At 60.6% G+C, this 19,824-nt stretch overlaps 2 protein-coding genes across 8 annotated transcripts in view; both read right to left on the reverse strand.

The window, feature by feature from the left end:
• Positions 1-779: 779 nt before the first annotated feature.
• Positions 780-5,982, reverse strand: LOC119707667 (collagen alpha-1(I) chain-like). Its single transcript, XM_038152946.1, has 9 exons — positions 4,982-5,982; positions 4,723-4,814; positions 4,367-4,483; positions 4,170-4,244; positions 3,908-4,006; positions 3,240-3,371; positions 2,509-2,874; positions 2,287-2,355; positions 780-1,992 (listed from the first exon to the last, which is right to left on the reverse strand). Exons 1-9 carry the CDS (start codon positions 5,736-5,738, stop codon positions 1,750-1,752), a joined length of 1,950 nt encoding a protein of 649 aa, XP_038008874.1. The 5' UTR covers positions 5,739-5,982; the 3' UTR covers positions 780-1,749.
• Positions 5,983-7,972: 1,990 nt separating this feature from the next.
• The window catches only part of OSBP2 (oxysterol binding protein 2), a 93,199-nt gene continuing 81,347 nt past the window's right edge, over positions 7,973-19,824 (reverse strand). For all 7 annotated transcript variants that reach the window (XM_038152082.1, XM_038152084.1, XM_038152083.1 and 4 more), the window contains 9 exons: positions 19,642-19,708; positions 19,153-19,320; positions 16,251-16,496; positions 13,994-14,114; positions 13,200-13,303; positions 12,835-12,930; positions 12,308-12,492; positions 11,207-11,427; positions 7,973-10,817 (listed from right to left, as the gene is read on the reverse strand). In XM_038152082.1, coding sequence (XP_038008010.1) covers positions 10,675-10,817; positions 11,207-11,427; positions 12,308-12,492; positions 12,835-12,930; positions 13,200-13,303; positions 13,994-14,114; positions 16,251-16,496; positions 19,153-19,320; positions 19,642-19,708 — 1,351 coding nt within the window. In that variant the 3' untranslated portion in view covers positions 7,973-10,674. The remainder of the gene's footprint in view (positions 10,818-11,206; positions 11,428-12,307; positions 12,493-12,834; positions 12,931-13,199; positions 13,304-13,993; positions 14,115-16,250; positions 16,497-19,152; positions 19,321-19,641; positions 19,709-19,824) is intronic.

Raw genomic sequence — 19,824 nt, forward strand, 5'->3', positions numbered from 1 at the left:
TTGATTCCAGAATCCCAAAGGCACCACAGGGCTGTAAAACTCCATCCCAAGAGCATTCCCAGCTCACTTCCCATTGGAAGGGACACATCCCTCCCACCCCAGAATCAAACCAAGCAAAAGACCTCCACTACATCACATCCTTTTTATCCTTCTTTTTTTCCCTGGGAATAATTTCAGGATCTTGTGGCAATGGGAAGACTCCAAAGGATCCAAGACCCTGCACAGGGACCTGGACCCAGGACCCTGCACCCTAAAATTTGGCACCCAACCTTATCTGGGACCCTACAGCCCAAAACTGGGTCCCTGCACCCCAAAACTGGGTCCCTGCACTGTCTGGGACCCTGCAGCCCAGCCCTGGGTCCCTGTCCCACCACCCCAGAGGTGCCCCCAGCATTCCCTGGCTCTGTGACATCCTGAGGGAACACCTGGGACTCGGACAAGGCAGAAAATCCCCCGGGATGAAATCCTGGCTGTGGCCATTCAGGGATTTGGGAACCATTTCTCCAGCAGTCTCCTGCTGAAGGATCAGGTTTGTGTCCCTTGGTGTCATCCACAAGCCCAGGAGCCCTGGGGTTGGCAGAGACACTCCTGGAGCCCTGCAAACATTCGGGGTTCCATTAAAAGCTCTGCATAAAAATGAGCTTGTGGCACTGCTCTGGTTGTGAAACTGAGAAGGAAAATAATAAATCCTGACCTTCAGCCAGGGACCAGCTGAGCATCCTGAGGGATTCCAGATTTTCCCTGATCCCACATTGCAGAGAAACATAATAAAACTCGCTTTTATTTTCATTGGAAAGGAAGCACACAGATACTTCAATCCTCATCCCCTCCTCCCCCTGGAACAAGGCACAGCAATGAAATCCTGCAGGAAACTCCCATTTCCCCCTTTTCACAAGGAGAAACGTTCCTGGGATGTTCTCCTGCCAATTAAAACCAGCACTACCCAAGGAGATCTGCCCAGAGTGAGGAATGGGTTTCTCCTTTTCCAAATTAAATTAAAGCATCCAGACAGAGCAATTCCCTTGAGGTTTTCCATCAAGCCTCTCTGTCCCACGGTCAGCCACCCCAGCCAGGCTCCCTGGGCAGATCCCACCGGTCCAAGGGCACTTGGCAGCTCCAGGATCCCTCACAACCTCCTGGTGCTTCTCGAGGATTTTGCAGGAGCTTGGTTCTGCCTGCTGGAATTCCATAGCTGGGACCTCAGTGTGCAGGTAGGAAACTCAGAATCATGGAATCATTCAGGCTGGAAAAGACCTCCACGATCATCAAGTCCAGCCTGGGAGCAAATCCCACTAAACCCCATCCCAAAGTGCCACATGGACCCATTTTTTGGGCACTTCCAGGATGGTGATTCCACCACTGCCCTGGGCAGCCTGGGTCAATGTTTCACCTCCTTTTCTGCTTGGAGTTTTTCTGAAATATCCAACTGGTGTCCTCGTGGTGGAGCAGAAAAGGAAATGTCACCTCCAGCCTGTCCCTGCTCTATCCCAGAGTGGGAGATGGGAGCAGAGGAGGAGCTGCAGGGTGGGAAGAGGATGTGGGAGCCCCGAGCCTGATCCAGGCAGCCTCCGCAGAGGCTTCCTGGGATTCCATGGCCATCCCTCCTGATTCCCCCAGGATCGGCAAACGGCCCTGGGAGGCATGGGTTGATGGTGGTGGGCCCTGCCTGAGGCCACAGCCCCACTCAGGGCTGTTCCCAGCAGGAACTGTGCTCCGCGCTGGAGCTCTGCCCCTCTGGCTGCCCTGGGGTCAGCGGCGGGGCTGGGGCACGGCAGGAGCCCCCGGCCCGGGCTGTCCCTCGCTGCCCCTGGTGCCCAGTTGTCCCCCCAGGACAGGGGGGCTCCCCGTGCTCGGTGTCTTCTCCAGCCGCAGCTCCTGGAAGCGGTGCCGGAGGGGCTGCAGGAGCCCCGGGGAGCCCCGGCCGGGCTGGGCGAGCCCAGGGAGGGAGCTCAGGGACGGGGAGGAGGCAGGATGGGCGCGTTCCCTCCGTCTCTGCACGGGAGAGGGAAAGGTCAGGTCAGCCCAGGGCTGGAAGCTCCAGGAGGATCCTGCCCACACATTCCTGGCTCCTCGTGGCTTGGAGCTCAGCCATGGACACAAGGGGCAGCTGCAGGGGGCAGGACACACACCCGTGTCACCTGATGGACATTTCTCCAGACAGAGATGGACACGGAGCCTCTGGAGGTGGTCTGGGGGTCCCCAAGGCTCTCGGAGACCCCAGCCCCCTGAGACCCGGCTCCCTGAACCCCAGCCCAGCCTCAGAGCAGGACCTGGGGCCTGATTCACCTGGATCAGGGGCTCCCTCGGGGCTCCTGGAGCTGGAGCCTTCTGTGGCTGCTGCCTCTGCTCACCCTCCTGCCCGGGGACACGCACACGGCTGGCCCCACTCCCTGCCACCCACGCAGGGGCTGCAGAGGGGCGGGCATTGCCCCAAGGATGACAACAGGGGCTCCCCCAAGGGCTGATGCTCTCATGGTCCCCATGTCCTTCCTCCTAGTCCCAAATCACCTCCTTCCTCTGTCCAGCGGCTCCCAGGGCTCCCTCCAGCTTCTGCCACTGCCCGAGGCGCCGCTGGATTTGCTGCCGGAGCCCCCGCAGGACGTGGAGAGCGCGGCTGGGGGAGGGCAGGGATGAGCTGCAGGGACAGGGTCGCACGAGTGGGACGCCCCTGTCCCCCTGGGCAGCTCCCGGCACGCACCCGAGGGCTGCCGGCGAGGGGCCCGATCCCACGGCACTGCCGGGGCGGGGGCCGTGTCCCCGCGGGGCCACCGGGGGGCTCTCCAGGGCCGGGGAGCCCCCGGCCCGCCCCGGCCCCGCCGCGTCCCGCGGGCGGCTCGGAAGATGCTCCCGCCGGACGCTGCAGCCGGGCCGCTCCTGAGGGGCAGGGACAGAGGGGTCAGGGCAGCTCTGCCCCCCAGCCCGCTCAGCCGCTCCTGGGGACGCTTCGGAGCCAGGTCAGAGCTTCCAGGGAACATCCGGAGCCCCCCGGGCTGGGCAGAGGTTTGGAAGGAGCAGAGCAAGCACGGGTACACCCGGGGGCCCCTCCACCAGCGCAGTCCGTGCCCCCGACACCACTGTCCCCTCTCCTGGGGGGGACAAACCGTCTGGGCGGCCTCAGAGGAGCAGCACATCTGGGCTGCTGTGCCCCCCTGGCCGATGCCCGGCCACAGCCCCCGGCTCCGGGCTGGCCGTGTCCCGGCAGTCGCCTCCCGTCCCCTGCGCTCCCTCCTGTCCCTGACCTGCCCCAGCGCCTCCCGCAGCTGCCGCAGGGTCTCGTTGCGGTCCCTCTGGAGCAGCCCGTGCAGCCGGTGCAGCACCCGCAGCCGCTGCCGCAGCAGGGAGCAGCTGCCCCGCTCCAGCTCCCGCAGCCTCTGCGGGACAAGCAGAGCCACCTTCGGCTGCTCAGGGCCGCCCTGCGGCCCCTGGAGGGCTCTTCCCAAGGGCAGTGCCCGGGCAGGACCCCAGCCTTGCTGCCCGTTGGAAAAGAGCTTCGCTTCGCTGGGTCGGCGCCCAGGAATTCTCTCTCACCCCGGCCTCCAGCCCTGCCTGTTTCTCTGCCCTTCCCAACATTCCAGCTCTCCTGCCTCTGCAGGGCTCTCCAGGGACCCTCTGAGCTGCAGACAGTGACCCCAGGCTGCCTACAACCACAAGGGTGGTTTTCCCAACAAATTTTTCTTCTCCTAAAAGCCTAAAGGCCTCAGTCCCTCAATTCCCCCCCCCCCCCCCCCCCCCCCTTCCCCCCCGTGGATAAATCCAGCTCGGCTCTTCAGGAATTTGGGTGGCAGGAATGTTTCCCATGGGATGCTGGAAAAGGGACTGAGCTGTGGCAGGGTGTGATGTGTGTGCTCCTTCCCACGGCCCCTCCGGTGTCATCCTGGCCCCTCTGGAAAACCGGAAGTGTGCCGACCTCCAGCAGCTCCAGTTTCTCTTCTTGTGAAGTTGCTGTTTTCCTTCTCTCCTTGTCCAGCTGCTTCTGGCCCACATGGGCTCCCTGCCCCTGCCAAGACTGCAGAAACCTCCTCTTTTCCCATTCCCACATCTTTGCCTCTCCCAGGAGCCGGCTCTGGCCCTCCCATCACCCCAGGAGCAGCAAAGCAGAGCCAGCGCAGCCGCCCCAGCCTGTCCCCGCCACCTGCAGCAGTGCCCTGCTTGGGCCACCCCGAGGTCACCTCACCATCCTCTGCAGGTCCGTGTGGCACCAGTGATGGGTGTCCCGGGTGTGTCCCAGCAGTGCCAGGCCAGTCCTGTGCCAGGGACACCATCACCCACTCCCCCAGTCACGCCACAGCCCAGCTCTGCCCTCAGGGTGCCCAAACCCACCTTCTGCTCCAGCCAGGGTGCAGGAGCCACCCCTGGAGCCCCTTACCTGGCTCTGTCCCCTTGGCTGCAGGGCTTGGCACCAGATCCCAGCTCTTGTGTCCCCTCCTGGCTCCTCCACAGGGACCAGTGCAGTGGCTGCCCCGCCACCCCCTGGCATCCAGCACTGGGGTTACAATCCCCTTTGCCCCTTTCCATTGCATTTCCTCCCTTCTGCATTCCCGTGGCCACCACGTGGGACACAAGGGCCAGGGCCAAGCTCGGTGTCCTGGCCACTCGGTGTCCTGCTGCTCTCCAGATCCCAGCCGGAGGCAGAGCCAGGACCATCCCTGCATCCATCCCTGCCCCCACCAATGCATCCTGTCCCAGGATGCAGACCCCAAACCCCAGACCCCAGGGCTGTACCTTGCAGGGCAATTCCCCTTTCTGGTCCCCGCGCAGCCCTGGGGACTCAGGTGACCCCCATCGCCCGGGGGCTCCCACGGCTGTGCCAGCACCTGCGGGGGGGAAGGCATTTGGGGAGGGGGGAGCTCACAAACGCACAGAAACCCCACAGGCAACCGGGGCTGGTCCCTGCCACCGTGTCCCTGGCCCTGCCGTGTCCCTTCCCCTGCCTGTCACCGCCCCGAACCCTCCTGCAGTCCCTCCCAGTGCCCGGACTCACTCCTGCTGCTGGCGGCTCCTTCCCTGTCCGTGGCAGCCACAGTGAAGGTGACATTCCCTGCACGTCCCCAGAGAGCTGGTGGCCCCAGGGAGGGATGTCCCCTGGTTGTGGCCCTGCTGGCCCTGGGAGCACTGCTGCCAGGAGAGCCTGTCCTTGCCCCAGCCCTGCTCCTGCCAGCAGCGATCCCTGCAGCTCTCCAGGAGCGCCCAGGCCAGTCCCTGTGGCCCAGGGCTGGCTGGGCAGGGGGGCCCGGCCAGGGGACCCCCCAGGCCACCCCCCCATGGCTCTGGCTCAGGCAGGAGATCCTCGCTCCCAGGGACTCCAGGCTGCTCCGAGATGGAGACCTGTCCTGCCGGGGGGCTCTGCCCGGCTCCGTGGCCGTGCCCAGGCTTCTCCCTGTGGGGAACAAGGGCTCGTCCTGCCCAGGATGAGCTCCTGCCGTGGGGACAGCCCCAGCAGGCTCCTGCTGGCACAGCAGCGGCTCCACCATTGCCTCCCAAAAGCTGGCAGCGAAGTCCTCGGTGCGGACGGAGCTGGAGCTGCTGCAGCGGCCCGGGCGGGGCCGGGAGCCCGGGAGCTGAGCCCAGGAGCGCTCCTCCTCCCGTGGGACAGGGCTGCCACCCCGGGCACACCCGGCACGACGTCCTGCCAGCTCTGTGGGGCACAGCAGAGCCATGAGCTCACTCCAGTGGGAAGGAGCCATCCCATCCTGCTGGGTCTGAGCCACATGGGAGGGGCTGGCAATGCCTGTTCTCATCAGGGGGCACTCGGGGCGCACCAAAGCACCGACACCAAACACATCCCACCCTCTCCCCCAAGATCCGCAACTGCCTCCAGCAGGAGAAGCCACAATATCATCCTTATTTTCATTTTAAACCAGGTCATTGTTGACCTTGATGCTCCCAGGGTCGGCACAGCCTGGCCGGGGGGGCAGTGCCAGGGAGGGCTGGCAGCCTCCAGGATGGGGCAGGGATGCTTTCAACTCTTCCCAGGGAGGAATTTTCCCTAATATCCAATCGAAACCTCCCCAGCATAATTTGAGGCCATTCCCGGTCCCTGTTCCCTGGGAGCAGAGCCCGACTCCCCCGGCTGTCCCCTCCTGTCAGGAGCTGTGCAGAGCCACAAGGGCCCCCCTGAGCCTCCTTTTCTCCAGGCTGAGCCCCTTCCCAGCTCCCTCAGCCCCTGCTGGGGCTCCAGCCCCTTCCCAGCTCCCTCAGCCCCTGCTGGGGCTCCAGCCCCTTCCCAGCTCCCTGAACCTCGGCTCCATCACCGTTCCCAGCCAGGCATTGCTCTCCAGGAGAGCTGGCAGAGGGGGCTGGGCAGAGCTGAGAAAGCCCCGAGTGCCCCGTGCCCACTCACCGGCCATGCCAGGACACTGCTGGGGAGGATGGCACTGCCCCCGCTGCCACCAGCGCTCAGCACAGCCACACCCGGTGCTGCAGGGAGCGGGACAGGGAGTGGGACAGGGACTGGGACAGGGAATGGGACAGGGAATGGGACAGGGAGTGGGACAGGGACTGGGACAGGGAATGGGACAGGGAGTGGGACAGGGAGTGGGACAGGGACTGGGACACGGAATGGGACAGGGAGTGGGAAGGGGAATGGGGCACTGCCAGATGTTTTCACCGGCAGGACAAGGCAGGAGCACCCCAGGGCTGGTGCCCCCACATCTGAGCCCTGCAAAGGAACCCCCCCCTTCCCACACCCCACACCTGGATTTCAGGTTTCATCAGCAGGGTCCAGATCCAGGATCCTGAAAGCCCTGGGCTCCAGGGCCGCAGAGAGGAGGAGAGAAGCGCTGAGGGTCTCAAAGCCCTTGGGGTGGGCCAGAAATCCCCAGGGGAGCTCTCCAGGCAGGGCAGGAACCACCCTGGGCTCCCAACCTGCCGCACACTGGGGGGAATGGGGCAAGTCCTGCCAGAGCAAAGGTGTGCTGGAGCAGGTGTGCTGGGCCAGGTGTGCTGGGGCAGGTGTGCTGATCCAGGTGTGCTGATCCAGATGTGCTGGGCCAGGTGTGCTGGGGCAGGTGTGCTGATCCAGATGTGCTGGGCCAGATGTGCTGGGCCAGGTGTGCTGGGCCAGGGCTCAGTGAAGGTGCTGAGACTGACACGGCCCAGCCCGGGCCGCCCCGGAGCTGCGGTGCCAGCGGGCGATGGGGGCCGGGGCTGTTTTCCCTTAATCCCGGGACATCGGCACTGGAGCTGTACTCCGGAGCTGCAGGTGCCCAGGGCCCCCGCCGTGCCCAGCGCCCGGAGCCCCCCGGGCGCGCAGGGAGGGTCACAGGCCGGGGTCCCCCCACCGCAGCCCCGACTCACCTGGGGCCGGCAGAGAGGAGGCAGGAGCGGGACGAGCAGGGCTTTGTGTCCCTGTCTCCTGGCAACATCCCGCAGGGACCGGTCTGAGCCTGCCCGCATTCCCCACCCGCCTCCGCAGCCCCGGCCCGGACCCTCCTCCAGCTCCCCCGGGACAGCTCTTGCCCCACGGAGTCCCTGGGACAGCTCCTCCCCACCACCCCCAGGGAATCTCCGTGTCTGGGTTCCTCCCCTGAGCCCCATTCCCTGATCCTCTTCCTCTGGGCCACCACCACCTTCCCCCTTGGCCAAACTCTCCTGGGACATCTCCACCCCCATGGTCTGTCCCGGCCCATCTCCCTCCCGGGGCAAACCCTGCCCTGCTTCTCCTTCAAGCACCCAGATAATCTCTTCCCATGCTCCTGCTTCCCTGGACCTCCTGCCTTGGACAACCTCCCCTCCTGCCCCTCAAACCACCCTCCCTGCACCATCTCATCCCCCAGATCCTTCTCCTTCCCTGAACCACCACTTCCTGGACCTCCCTGTCCTTTGGGCAACATTCCCTGGATCTTCTCCTTCCCGTGCCACCTTCCAGGATGCCTCCCTGTCCCCCACCCCGTGCCCATGTCCCCTCTCACACCCAGAGCTCCTGCAGGACCCGCAGCCCTGGGGAGCCAGTGACCATCTCAGCACCACGGCCTTTAAAACTCCCGAATCCAAGTTTTATTTCCGTGTAGGAGAAGAGGGATCACTCACAATATATTATTGTTCAAAAAGAAAATACATTCAACAGCATTTACAGTGGAATGACATTAAAATCCTCGAGGAGGAACAGAAGGACCAGGAGATGGTGCTCTGGTTAAGTGCTGCTGATAAGATGATCTCTGGAAGATGGAGCAGTTTTTTCCATTAGCATAAAATCTGGGGGATTTCTGGGTTGGGGTGCTCCTCGTGCTCCCCCCGGCTCCGTGGAGCTGTGCAGGGTCTGTGACGGGGGTTCCCAGATGGAGGAGGCGATGGGGGCACAGCAGAGGGGACCCCTCGGGGCCCCAGAGCCCAGCACATCCCGCTCCCTGCTCTGCTCCGCCTTGGAACAGCCCAGTCCAGCCTGGGAACAGCCTGTGCTGCAGCTCCTCCCTGCTCCAAGCTCCCGGGTGACACTTGCATTGACACAGCAAAAAGGCAAATAAGGCATTCTGAAGAGCTCCACATCAGCCCCTTCCACAGACCCGACTCAGGGACAAATCCCCCGGGACACTCGGGTGCTGCCCCAGCCAGGGCAGCGGCACCAGGGACCCGTGGGGAGCATCCTCCCTCTCCCAGGCAGAACACCTGGGGCCAGGACAGCTCTCACAGGCCAAATCTCAGGCTGGAGCATTTAAGATCAGCTTTCCCAAGCCGGGGCAAAGCTCCAGGAAGGAGTGAACATTCCAGAGCAGCTGCTGCAACTCTCGGGACACCGGGAAGCAGCTTGGAGCATCCCACTCCCAGGAATCCCTAGTGCCACAAAGCCCAATCACATCATTTCCAGACGGGAATGTCTCTGGAACACCTTTTCCATGCTACAGGTTCCAGCTTTGGAGCAAACCGTTGCTTCCCTGCCATGGGAATCTTTCCATCACCACCACCCGAGCTCGGGGACGAGCCGAGGGGAATCGTACTCGTGCTGTAAAAACTCAGACAGACACTTCTGTCTTCATCATTTTTCACCTTTTGTGTACCATAGAAATTTAAGCAAAATAATTTTATATATATTTATATATATATATATGTATAAATTAGAAGCAAATAAATAAGATCAAAGGGTGCACTGAGAGCAGTGGGGGCTGCCCCGCAGCACGGTGACGCCGTCAGGGCCATGGGGACTGTACACTGTGGGGATCACAGGGAGGGAAGTGCTGGAAGCTGATCAGGAGGAGACCGATGGATGAGGAACCTGATTGCATAAGTGTCCCGTGTGCAAGCCTGGATATTCCAGTTACCATTGCCTCAAGGTTCGTTATTGCTAATTAACTTCACGTGGGTGTGACGGGCAGCCCCAGAGGCAGGGTCAGTGTGATATGATGGAGAGCCAGAGAAGGAGACAGCAAAAATGGGATCCAGCAGGGCCACTGCAGGTCTCCAGGTGTTCCTGGCCCAGCAGATCCCATCTTCGGGATGCCACCACCTCCTGCTTCCCCTCGGGGCTCCCAGTCCTCACCTGTCACCAGCAGCACTCGCTCTGCTCCTGCCGGAGCTCCTCCCCAGGAGGGCTGAGGGGGACGAGGGGTTCCCTGCCCTGACAAACTGGAGCTGCTGCAGGGAGAGCCCAGGACAAGGGAGGGGAGGAGCAGGAGTTGTGAGCAGGTGCTGGGATGCAGGGACCCTCCAGCCCCAGCCTGTGGCCAGGCCTGTCTGGCTGAACGGGGCGGGAGATGCAGGACCAGGGCTCCATCCCAGCAGCACCACGGCATCTCTCCTCTCCTCTCCCCATGGCACCTCTTCCCTCCTCTCCCACCCAGCCTCAGGCACAGCTCAGCAGGGAGACAGCGATGGAAAAGCTGGAATTGAGATCCAGCCCCCATGTGCAGGGATACAGAGCAGGGACATGGAGCCAGGAGCATCACTGGGACAAAAACTCTTCGCTGCATCGGCCTGGAGTTCCCAGCCTCGCTGAGGCCATTTCCCCCTTCGGATGTGATTGCAGGAAAACCAAAGCAAACCTCACTCAAACCACTCCCACACGATAAAGACAGGCCAAGCTTTGCCTGAACACATCAGACTGTGGGGAAGTACCTCCAACGCTCTTGAAAAAAAAACAGGTCAAAAACCCCAAAGTCTCCAGCTGAAATATCCTACTTGGTGTTACTGGGATGCCTGGGCACTGTGGAACCACCAAGAGCCTCTGGGATCAAGTGCCTCAGCTCCTGGGGACAGTTTTCCAAGCAGAGTTGTTCGTGTCCGTCTTTGAAGGAAACCTGAACCAGGAGCAGGATTCGTTTTTTTAAAAAAATAATTCCATAAAGTCCACACAGAAATGGGGTCCCAAAAGAAGAAAAACAATGGCAAAGAGAAGAGCTCACACAAGCACAGCATTCCCACACCCCGGGCATCTTTGGAAGTCGACGTCTCGGCCATCGGAGCCAAGGCGCTGGAGGATATAGGCAGCAACTCCTGACAGCAATGAACATCCTGAACCCAGCCCAGCTCCACGTGTCCTCACTCCTAAGCAGTCGCTGGAAAAGCCATCATTAAAAAAAAAAAAGATGCTATTTATTAGTGCGTAAAAAAATAGGTTTGGAATCCCTGTTTGGATCTCTGCATGTATTGACTCTGTTGGCCCGGCGGGACGCTGCCGGCATGTCCTCGCTGTCCCTCGGGCTGTGCCGCTGTCCCAGGGGTGGCCCCCGAGCTCTGGGGGGCTCAGAAGATGTCGGGGCACACGCTCCAGTCCTGCTTGTCCTTGGCCTCCCAGTAGCCGCCCTTGTAGACGCAGATCAGCTCCCCGGTGACGGCGTCCACCTTGCGCTCGAACCACAGCGGCAGGTACCCCTCGTAGTCCTTCCCTGGTCGGGCAGAACGGGGGTCAGGGGGGCTCCTGTACCTGCAACCCCGCAAGCCCACAGCTCCCAGAAGAGCAGGGACTGTCTGCTGCTGCTCCCAGAGCTCGGGGACTGACTTGAGCCCAGCCCTGCCACGGTCACGAGGGCCAAGGGAGGACTGGTCTCCAGAGGGACAAAATGACCGGTGAGACACGATGGCCAGGGACATGATGACCAGCAAGGCAAAGCAGCCAACAGCCCTCCCTGCCAGAGCCCACTGCCCCAAAAACCCAACCAGCCCCCACAAGGGTTCCCCAGAGCCACCCTCCCCTCGCAGGGTGTGTCACCCACAACCATCGGCAGCACGGGCAGCGCAGTCCCCGCATCCTGAGCCATCCCCGCGCCCTCCTCACCTTCCTCCAGGGCCACCACGGCCTCGGCCTCCCTGCGCCGGCGCACGGCTCTCTGCTTCTCCTCCAGCCTCTGCTTCTCCACGTTGGCCTCGTCCCAGCGGCCGCTCTCCATGAGGCGCTGGTCGGGGCGCAGCCGGCTGTCCGTGGGCGCCACGCGCTCCTCGGGCTCGTTCAGCGTCAGCGCCAGCTCCGAGAAGAAATACATGTTCTCAGCATTCTCCCTGGATGCAGAGAGCCTGGTCAGGATGGGCCTCAGGCATAGCCCCACTGATCCACTCCTGCTGAGCTGGCACTGCTGGGGCACCTCCAGTGCTGGGGCAGCTCTGGGACCCTCATGCCAGGAGAGACCTGGAGGGGCTGGAGCGTGTCCAGGGCAGGGAACGGAGCTGGGAAGGGGCTGGAGCCCCAGCAGGGGCTGAGGGAGCTGGGAAGGGGCTGGAGCCCCAGCAGGGGCTGAGGGAGCTGGGAAGGGGCTCAGCCTGGAGCAAAGGAGGCTCAGGGGGACCTTGTGGCTCTGCACAACTCCTGCCAGGAGGGGACAGCCGGGGGGGTCGGGCTCTGCTCTCAGGGAACAAGGAATGGGATGAGAGGAAATGGCCTCATGTTGCACCAGAGCAGTTTTAGATTGGATATTAGGGAAAATTCCTTCCTGGAAAGGGTGGGCAGGCATTGGAACAGGCTGCCCAGGGCAGTGGTGGAGTCCCCATCCCAACAGAAAATCCCCAAAGCAGGGACTGTCTGCTGGTGCTCCCAGGGCTCAGAGACTGATTTGAGCCCTGCCATGGTCACGAGGGCCAAGGGAGACTGGTCTCCAGAGGGACAAAGTGACTGGTGGGACACGATGGCAAAGGACACAATGACCAGCAAGGCAAAGCAGCAAACAGCCCTCCCTGCCAGAGCCCACTGCCCCAAAAACCCAACCAGCCCCCACAAGTACCCCAAACCCACCTACAAGAGTCCCCACAGCCACCCTCCCCTTCCAGGGACCCACCTCAGAAAAAGCCACTCAGCCCCACAAGTCCCTCATGTCCTCAGGCCTGGGCACAAGAGCCTCCCATTCCAAAGGTCCTGGGAAATCCCATCCCACCCCAGGGGACTCACGGGAGCGGGTACTTCCTCCACAGGACCTTTGGGGACAGTGTCTGGTAGACAGTTTTCTGCTTGCCCTCGGTGCTGGTGCTGCCGTGGCTGCTGTGGAGGATCTTGGAGCACTCCATCTTCTCATCCCACGTGCCAGACATCACGTAGTGGGCTTTGCCATCGGCGTCGCTCACCACCCCTGTCACCTGCCAGGGGGACACGGCTCTGGTGGCGTGTGGGAATGCCCAGAGGGACACCACAGCCTCCAGGTGCCCATCTGGACGTGGTGCTGTGTCTCCTGGGACATCCCTGACCTTGCAGGTGGGTGTCCAACCCACCAAACCCCTCCCAGGTCTCAGTGCTACAGCTCCAGCACATCAGAGCCAAACCACAGGACACGGAGGTGCCACCCAGCCCTCCCTGTGACCCGCGTCAGAGGTGCCTGGCCAGCCCCTCAGCCCCATGCTGGGGCTCATCCCAGTGGTACTGGGAGCCTGGAAGAGCCAGGTGTGACCCCTGAAGGAGCAGAGTCCCTGCTGGATACTCACCTTGCGGGGGACATCCCTGGAGAAGTAGCTGTAGGGGGTAAATTTCAGCTGGCATTTATCTTTGGACTTATGGTTAACAATCTCTATTTCACCAGACTGGATAAAAGACACAGAACCACAGCAGGGAGAGACAGAGGAGGTGTTAGTTGCAGTGCAGGTACCAATCCCCACTGGGCACAGCAGCACCAGTGGCTGCCCCTCACTCCAGCCACCCCCAGCACCTGCTGGCCTCAGGGAGAGCCAGGGAAGGCTGCAGGAAGCCTTTCCTGTCCCTGCAGGGAAGCACAGCTTTCCATCGTGGCAGGAGCACGTGCCCAATGCTCCTCCAGCCCCCCAGAGCCAGGCAGAACTGTGCCCTCACCCACCTGGTCGATCCAGAGCTTGCCCACGATGATGTTGTGCACTGTGGAGGTGACTTTCCTCCAGACATAGTGGTTCCCACTGGAGTGGAACTCCAGGTGGATGGCGCCTGTGGAGACAGGAATGACCTGAGCTCAGGAGGGGCAGATGTTCCCTAGAGCCCACCACCACCCCGGCACTGTGCTCACCCTCAGGGCCACCCCTCTCCCTGCATCCCCCAAGCAGGTCTGGCTCTGGATTCATCCCTCCCTTAGTCTGCTCCAGGAAGGGAGGGACAACTCCTGCCAGGCCCTCTGCCCTCTGCCAGAAGTATTCACTGTAAAAGCAGGTCAGAAATGTGCTGCCTGGTTGATTCAGGCACTGGCACCACTCTGGGAATGCTGCCCAGCCCAGGGACAGGCTAAAGGAAAATAAAATGCTGGAAGGAAGAAGCTTATTGCACTTGATTAGCAGGGAGAGGGTTAAAACAGGCAGCAAGTTAACTTTGAATATCATGGAAGGAGAAATCAATTCCTGGGCAAGCCGGGTATTTCCAAAGGAGCCTTTGCAGCTGGCATCATTTCCACTTCCAGGGCAGACATGCTATTGTTGGATCACTGGATCAGGAGCACAAACCTGGGCTCCTTAACTACCTGGGGTAGAACCCACTGAGCTCCAGGTGAGCCCAGGGAATTCCCAGAGTCCCAGGTGAGCCCAGGGGATTGCTTAAGGCTAAGGAAGCAGTTTCTTGAACTGCTGGGTTTAGCATGAGCACTGCAAGGCCAGTCAGTCCCAGGGAACTGCAGAATGCATCACCTACCCAGTGGCATGATGGAGAGGTATTTGCCCCTGAACTTGCTGGCGATGGTGATCTCCTGCCACAGCGTCCAGCCTCGCCTGGAGTACACATGGTGGGCGGCTGCCGGGGGGTGGTGGCTCACCTGGGGACAGGACACACAGCCCGTGAGGACACGGCCACCGCAGAGCCCGGCTGAGCGCTCGGAGAGGGGACAGCCCCACACCAGCTCAGCACTGAGGATGCTCCAGGCCCTGGGCACCACATCAGCTGTGGCACTAAGGATGCCCCTGCACACCACAATCCCCTCCTGGGCAGTGGGGGCACCCCCATGCCGTGCCCTGGCAGCAAAGGGAGACACGCCAGGATCCTGGCAGGATCTGCTCAGGCTCATTTCAAAGCACGATCCATGAGATCGTCACTTGAGCAACCATCGCTGTGAGATGCTGCTGTTCCCTGACCCCAGCACATGGCCCTGCTTTCCTGGGATCCTGGCTGAGAAATATGGATGTGCTGGCACCCCAGGAATCCCAGTGCAACAGCACCTGGGAAATCCCAGAGGACACAGGCCCACAACTGGTCCAGAACTTTGGCTTTTCCCTCACACACACACCAGGCTGGAGAAGTGGACACAGCACCCTAAACCCTGAGAGTGACTTGTTAGAGGTGGTGCTCACATCGCCCTGCCCTGGAAAAAAAGCTGCCCAAAACCCAGGCAGGAGCAGGAATTTCCCAGGCAGAGGGACCTGTCCTCAGCAGGCTCTCAGCTGGTGGCACAGCCTGGCACAGGCACCCACGGGTCCCCGGAGCTCCGGGATGATTTTCCTGCTGTAATTACAGGCTGAGCGCCCCGAGCCTGGGATTACACACACGGGCAGGGCCAAGGCCTCCCATTAAATCCCAGGCACCAGCAGCAGGAAATCCTATTTGGATAACTGGATTTCAGGCACTGGATTATCACTGCTTGGCTGGGCACGTTGGCGGGCTGAGCAGCACAGCAGCACCAAGGAAAATTCAGAGCAGTGGGAAAGGAGGCTGGAATTGGTCAGGAATATCAAATCTGGGTACAAACAGAGGAAAACTGGGACCAACCAGAGAAAGCAATTCCAGGCAGGTTATTTATTTGGGAGGGAACAAGGATGGAGGAAGGAGTGTGGTAAAAAGAGGGGTGAAAGAATGAGAACAGGGATGACAAAGTTTGGGAATGATGCAGTCAGGGGGGTCCAGCAGTACTGGACAGGCAGGATTGGGAGAGATGTGGTCAGAGGTACCCAGGGGAGACAGGCAGCCCTGGGCATGGCACAACAGCTGGGCAGAGGCTGAGAAATCTACCCAGGACTTCCAGCTGTACCCCAGGAAGGTGAGGGTGGCAGCTGGCTAAGGGATGGATCCATCCCTTCCAGGCTAAAGCAGCTGACAGGCCAGGAACTGCTGCCAGGCAAGGGGAGGCGAAGGTGTGACACTGCTGAGGTGGGAGAACCTGAGCTCTGTGACAGCTCTGTGACACGGTGCTGGGGTGGCTGAGGCATGAGGCCACCTCTGACCCTGGCAGGTAGGAGGGCTCAGGTTGTGGCTGGCAGTGTCCCACCTCATTGCAGCCACGGGCACCGGGATGGCTCTGGACCATCTGGGGGCATGCAGAGCTGGGTGACATTGGGCCCACAGCACGGGGGTGTGGAGGGACAGCAGAGCCAGGAATTCTGGGGATTATCTACTGCAGGACCTTCCTTGGGTCACACTGCCAGGAGACCCCGCAGAGCCTGTTCCCTGTCAGTGTCCAGAGCAGCACAGCCTGGAGAGGTGGGGTGGGATGGGATGGGATGGGATGGGATGGGATGGGATGGGATGGGATGGGATGGGATGGGATGGGATGGGATGGGATGGGATGGGATTTGACAGGAGGTGCCATCCTGCGTCAAGCCAGCACTCCACAGATGTCTGACAAGTTTGGGTACCCACTGCCAGGGAGGGCTTTGTCCACCCCTGGCTATGCTGCAAGGAGCTGGTGGCAGAGCCTGGCACCACTGCAGCAACTGCTCCAAACCTGGGGACAAAGGGCCAAACCAATCCAGTCAAACCTGTGACCCGTCCCTACCCTGTCACCTCGCCCAGAGCACCGAGTGCCACATCCAGTCCTTCCCTGGACACCCCCAGGGGCGGGGACTCCACCAACCACCTTGTCCCCATGCCATTTCTGGGAGAAGAGCCCACGGAAGGCTCAGGGAGGTGCTGCTGCAGCCCCCCAGCAGGATGGCAGCAGCAGGACGAGCCCAGGCCTCACCTGCTCGCAGAGGGATCGGAAGCCCAGCTCCTCCAGGCGGTCCAGCTCGAAGGTCTCCCCCAGGAGGGGGTTGAATGGCTTTGCAGTGCGGTGGACAGTGGTGGAGTAGGAGGACACGGAGAAGGCGGCCACAAAGCACATCTGCTCCGTGGAGCTCTCACACTTCACCGCCTTGTCCAGCAGCTCGTGGTACTCCAGGTCCTCCGTGAGCCGCTGCAGCATGGACAGGGGCTCATTGAAGTTCACCTGCAGGGGAACAAGGAGGGGTCAAGAAAGCAGAAGAGATCCCCAGGAGGCACCAGCAAGCCCAAAGGAAAGGGAATATGTGCTCTGCTCCCTGATCTGTGGCAGGCAGCGCCAAGGTTCTGGGTGTGGGGGAGCCAACAGCCCTGTGGGATGATCAGGGATCAGCCCAGGTAATTACCCTGACCCCAAATTAGCTTCAACAATGAGATCAGCCCCCTCCCAGCCAGCATCCCACTGGCCACAGGACTGGGATGTGCTGCTCCCCAGCCAGCACCTCCATCCCTGTGTGCCAGGTGACCCAGCTGCCCAGAAAACCTGGAAGAGCCCCATTTTGGGGTCTCCATGCTCCTGGGACTCCAGTCCCAAGACAACACCTCTATTTTTCGTTCTGAAAAAACTGGAAAAAAAAATTAAAGCAAGACAGAGCCACGAAAGGTCTTCTGCCTTTTTAGTTTCATCTCAAAACAAAGAAATATATTTTAAGAGGAGCAGATGGCTGAAGAACCACTTCTGTAAGCCAAGTTAAATACTTCATAGTAGAAAAAACAAACTCCAGATTCCAGGATTTAGCTTTTTTTAGATTTTCCACTCAGGGATTTAGCCTGGAAGTGGCAGGGATCTTACAGCATCAGAGAAAGAGGGAGCTGGGGAGAAAGAGCATCAAACCCACATAAAGAGCAAATCACTTGGGATAATTCTCGGGAGAGATGCAGAGAACAAGGCCAGCAGCTGCATCCTCAGCACTGCTCAGGCAACAGGGAGCAAAAGCCTTTTATGGGGGAAGAAGATGAATCCACCCAAATTCCAAATTCCTACAGCTGTTTTCCTCCTTTTCCATGCTGCAGGTTTGTTCACTCAGAGGGAGAATCAAGGAGCTGTTTACACAAGGGGTTTGTCAGTCCATCACATCCCCAGGAAGGGGATAGGTCTCAGAAGACCTCAGAGAACCTCAGAAATGCTCTTCATTCATCAGGAATCTCCCCAAAGAATGTCCACATGCAGCTGAGCTTGTGGGGAGGGTCCTGGTGCATCTCTGGCAGCACCTTCCTTCTCACTTCATACGGACTTGGGGATTCTTCTACACTTCACAGAACCCCAGAATGGTTTGGGCTGGAAGGGAACTTAAAGCCCATCCAGTGCCACCCCTGCCATGGCAGGGACATCTCCCACTGTCCCAGGCTGCTCCCAGCCCTGTCCAGGCTGGCCTTGGGCACTGCCAGGGATCCAGGGGCAGCCCCAGCTGCTCTGGGCACCCTGTGCCAGGGCCTCAGACCCTCATGGGGAACATTTTTTTCTTATATTTAATCTAAACCTCCAGAGAGGTTCACACTGCCCTCAGGTTTGGACTCCAGCAGCTCCCAGGATGATCTGATTGATAGGAGAAGTATAAATTTCTCTCTCCAGGCACCAGCAGCTGCTGGGATTTCACATCCTGAGCTTATTCCTGTGCCCATCACACCCTGATCTGCTGCTGCTGCAGAACTGGATGGTGCTGGGCTGTCCATCCTGGCTGGAAATAGCACAAGGAAGTGACAGCTCACCAGTTTCAGGCAGAGCTCTGAGCTCTCACTCAGGCTCTCTCACTCTGTCTCTGAAGAGACAGAACACAATGATCCAGCATCCCAGGCCCTGGAATGTGCTCCCTGCTCTTCACCCAACAGAGGATGGACCATGAATATGGCTCTGAGCAGCCCATGTGGGGGCTGCTCCACACACACCCCCCAACAAACCCTTTCTGGCCATCACAGGAGCCTCTGTCCCCAGGGCTGAACCAGCAGCACCCAAAACCTGCCCCCAGCACCTCTTTCACCAAAAAGCTGCTCTCTGTAAGGAAGAAGAGGCTCTCTGAGCCCCTGGGGTGGAACCCAGCCCTGAGTGTCCTGTCCTGGATCACACTGGGGGAACATCACCAGCAACAGGGTCCCTTCTTCCTGAATCCTCAGGGATCCACAGTGCCCTGCTCCCCTCCATGCCTCTGTAGCAGCTGGACATGCAGAGGACACTCGGGCAATGTCCCCTCTGCTCCAGCCTGCCCAGGAGCAGGGATGTGCTGGAGCAAGTCCAGAGGAGGCCACAGAGATGCTCTGAGGGCTGGAGCCAGGCTGGGAGAGCTGGGGGTGCTCACCTGGAGAGGAGAAGGCTCCAGGGAGAGCTCAGAGCCCCTGCCAGGGCCTGAAGGGGCTCCAGGAGAGCTGCAGAGGGACTGGGGACAAGGCATGGAGGGACAGCACACAGGGAATGGCTTCCACTGCCAGAGGGCAGGGCTGGATGGGATATTGGGAATTGGGAATTGTTCCTTGGGAGGGTGGCCAGGCCCTGGCACAGGGTGCCCAGAGCAGCTGGGGCTGCCCCTGGATCCCTGGCAGTGCCCAAGGCCAGGCTGGACACTGGGGCTGGGAGCAGCCTGGGACAGTGGGAGGTGTCCCTGTCCATGGGGGTGAGACTGGATGAGCTTTAAGTTCCCTTCCCACCCAAACCATTCCACAACTCCATGATAAGCATGCAGCCGTTGCCAGCACAAAATCCAGTCCCTGGTGACAATCTCCTGTCCCTGCCTGGGACCCTCCAGAGCTGTAACCCAAACGCTCTGCACAGCCAAGAGCTGCCCAAATCCACCCCCTGTGCCAGCCCTGGTGCCAGGGACACTCAGACTCACGGGCATGGGGATCTTGGAGAGCTCCTTGCCAATGCAGTTCTTCATGATGCTCCAGAGATTAAGGCTGTAGTTGGGTTTGTCAGGAATTCGAGTCCTTCTCCTCTTCCTCGGCAGGAGATCTCTGCCCGTGGACTCATTGTAGCTGCTTTGATTTGAGCTCTCAAACACCTGTGGAAGCAACAGAAGGAGCTCAGGTTTAAGCTGGACCCAGCCAGACCCAGCAGCTCCCAGGAACAGCGACCACAGCCCAGGAGACACCTGAGGAGCATTGCTGGAAGCCTGTTCTCCAGGGAAATACGGGTACAACTGTCCCCCAACACCTTCCTGCTTCCCTCAGGAGAATGTTCAGGATGCTGATGACATCTGTGACTCACAGAGGAACCACCACAGAGCATCTGGACCCTGATTAAGGGTCCCTTCACAACCATCTCCTCTCCCCTGGTTTCACCCCAGCAGGACCCCCCTTCCCACCCTGCCCAGCCCACTCACACTGTCCTCCAGGTTCCAGTCCTCGGGGTGGCCCTCGCTGGCCCCGCTCAGGTTGCTGCCCGATCGCCTGGGGGAGGAACAGAGGCTGGTGAGCACCGGGCAGGGCAGGGAACACCCAGGGCTGGTGCAGCGTCACCCACAGCATCTCCCTGCAGCCCCCAGGGCACTGCCAGGAAGGAACTG

Source organism: Motacilla alba, chromosome 15, assembly GCF_015832195.1.
Source record: "Motacilla alba alba isolate MOTALB_02 chromosome 15, Motacilla_alba_V1.0_pri, whole genome shotgun sequence".
Lineage (NCBI taxonomy): Eukaryota > Metazoa > Chordata > Aves > Passeriformes > Motacillidae > Motacilla > Motacilla alba.

Coding starts and splice junctions, on each gene's coding strand:
- LOC119707667 (XM_038152946.1), bottom strand. CDS start 5,738: ATGAGAACAGGCATTGCCAGCCCCTCCCATGTGGCTCAGACCCAGCAG. Junction 4,245..4,366: donor AGCCAAGGGGACAGAGCCAG/GTAAGGGGCTCC, acceptor TCCCTGGCACAG/GACTGGCCTGGCACTGCTGG. Junction 2,356..2,508: donor CCGCTGGACAGAGGAAGGAG/GTGATTTGGGAC, acceptor GTCCCCGGGCAG/GAGGGTGAGCAGAGGCAGCA.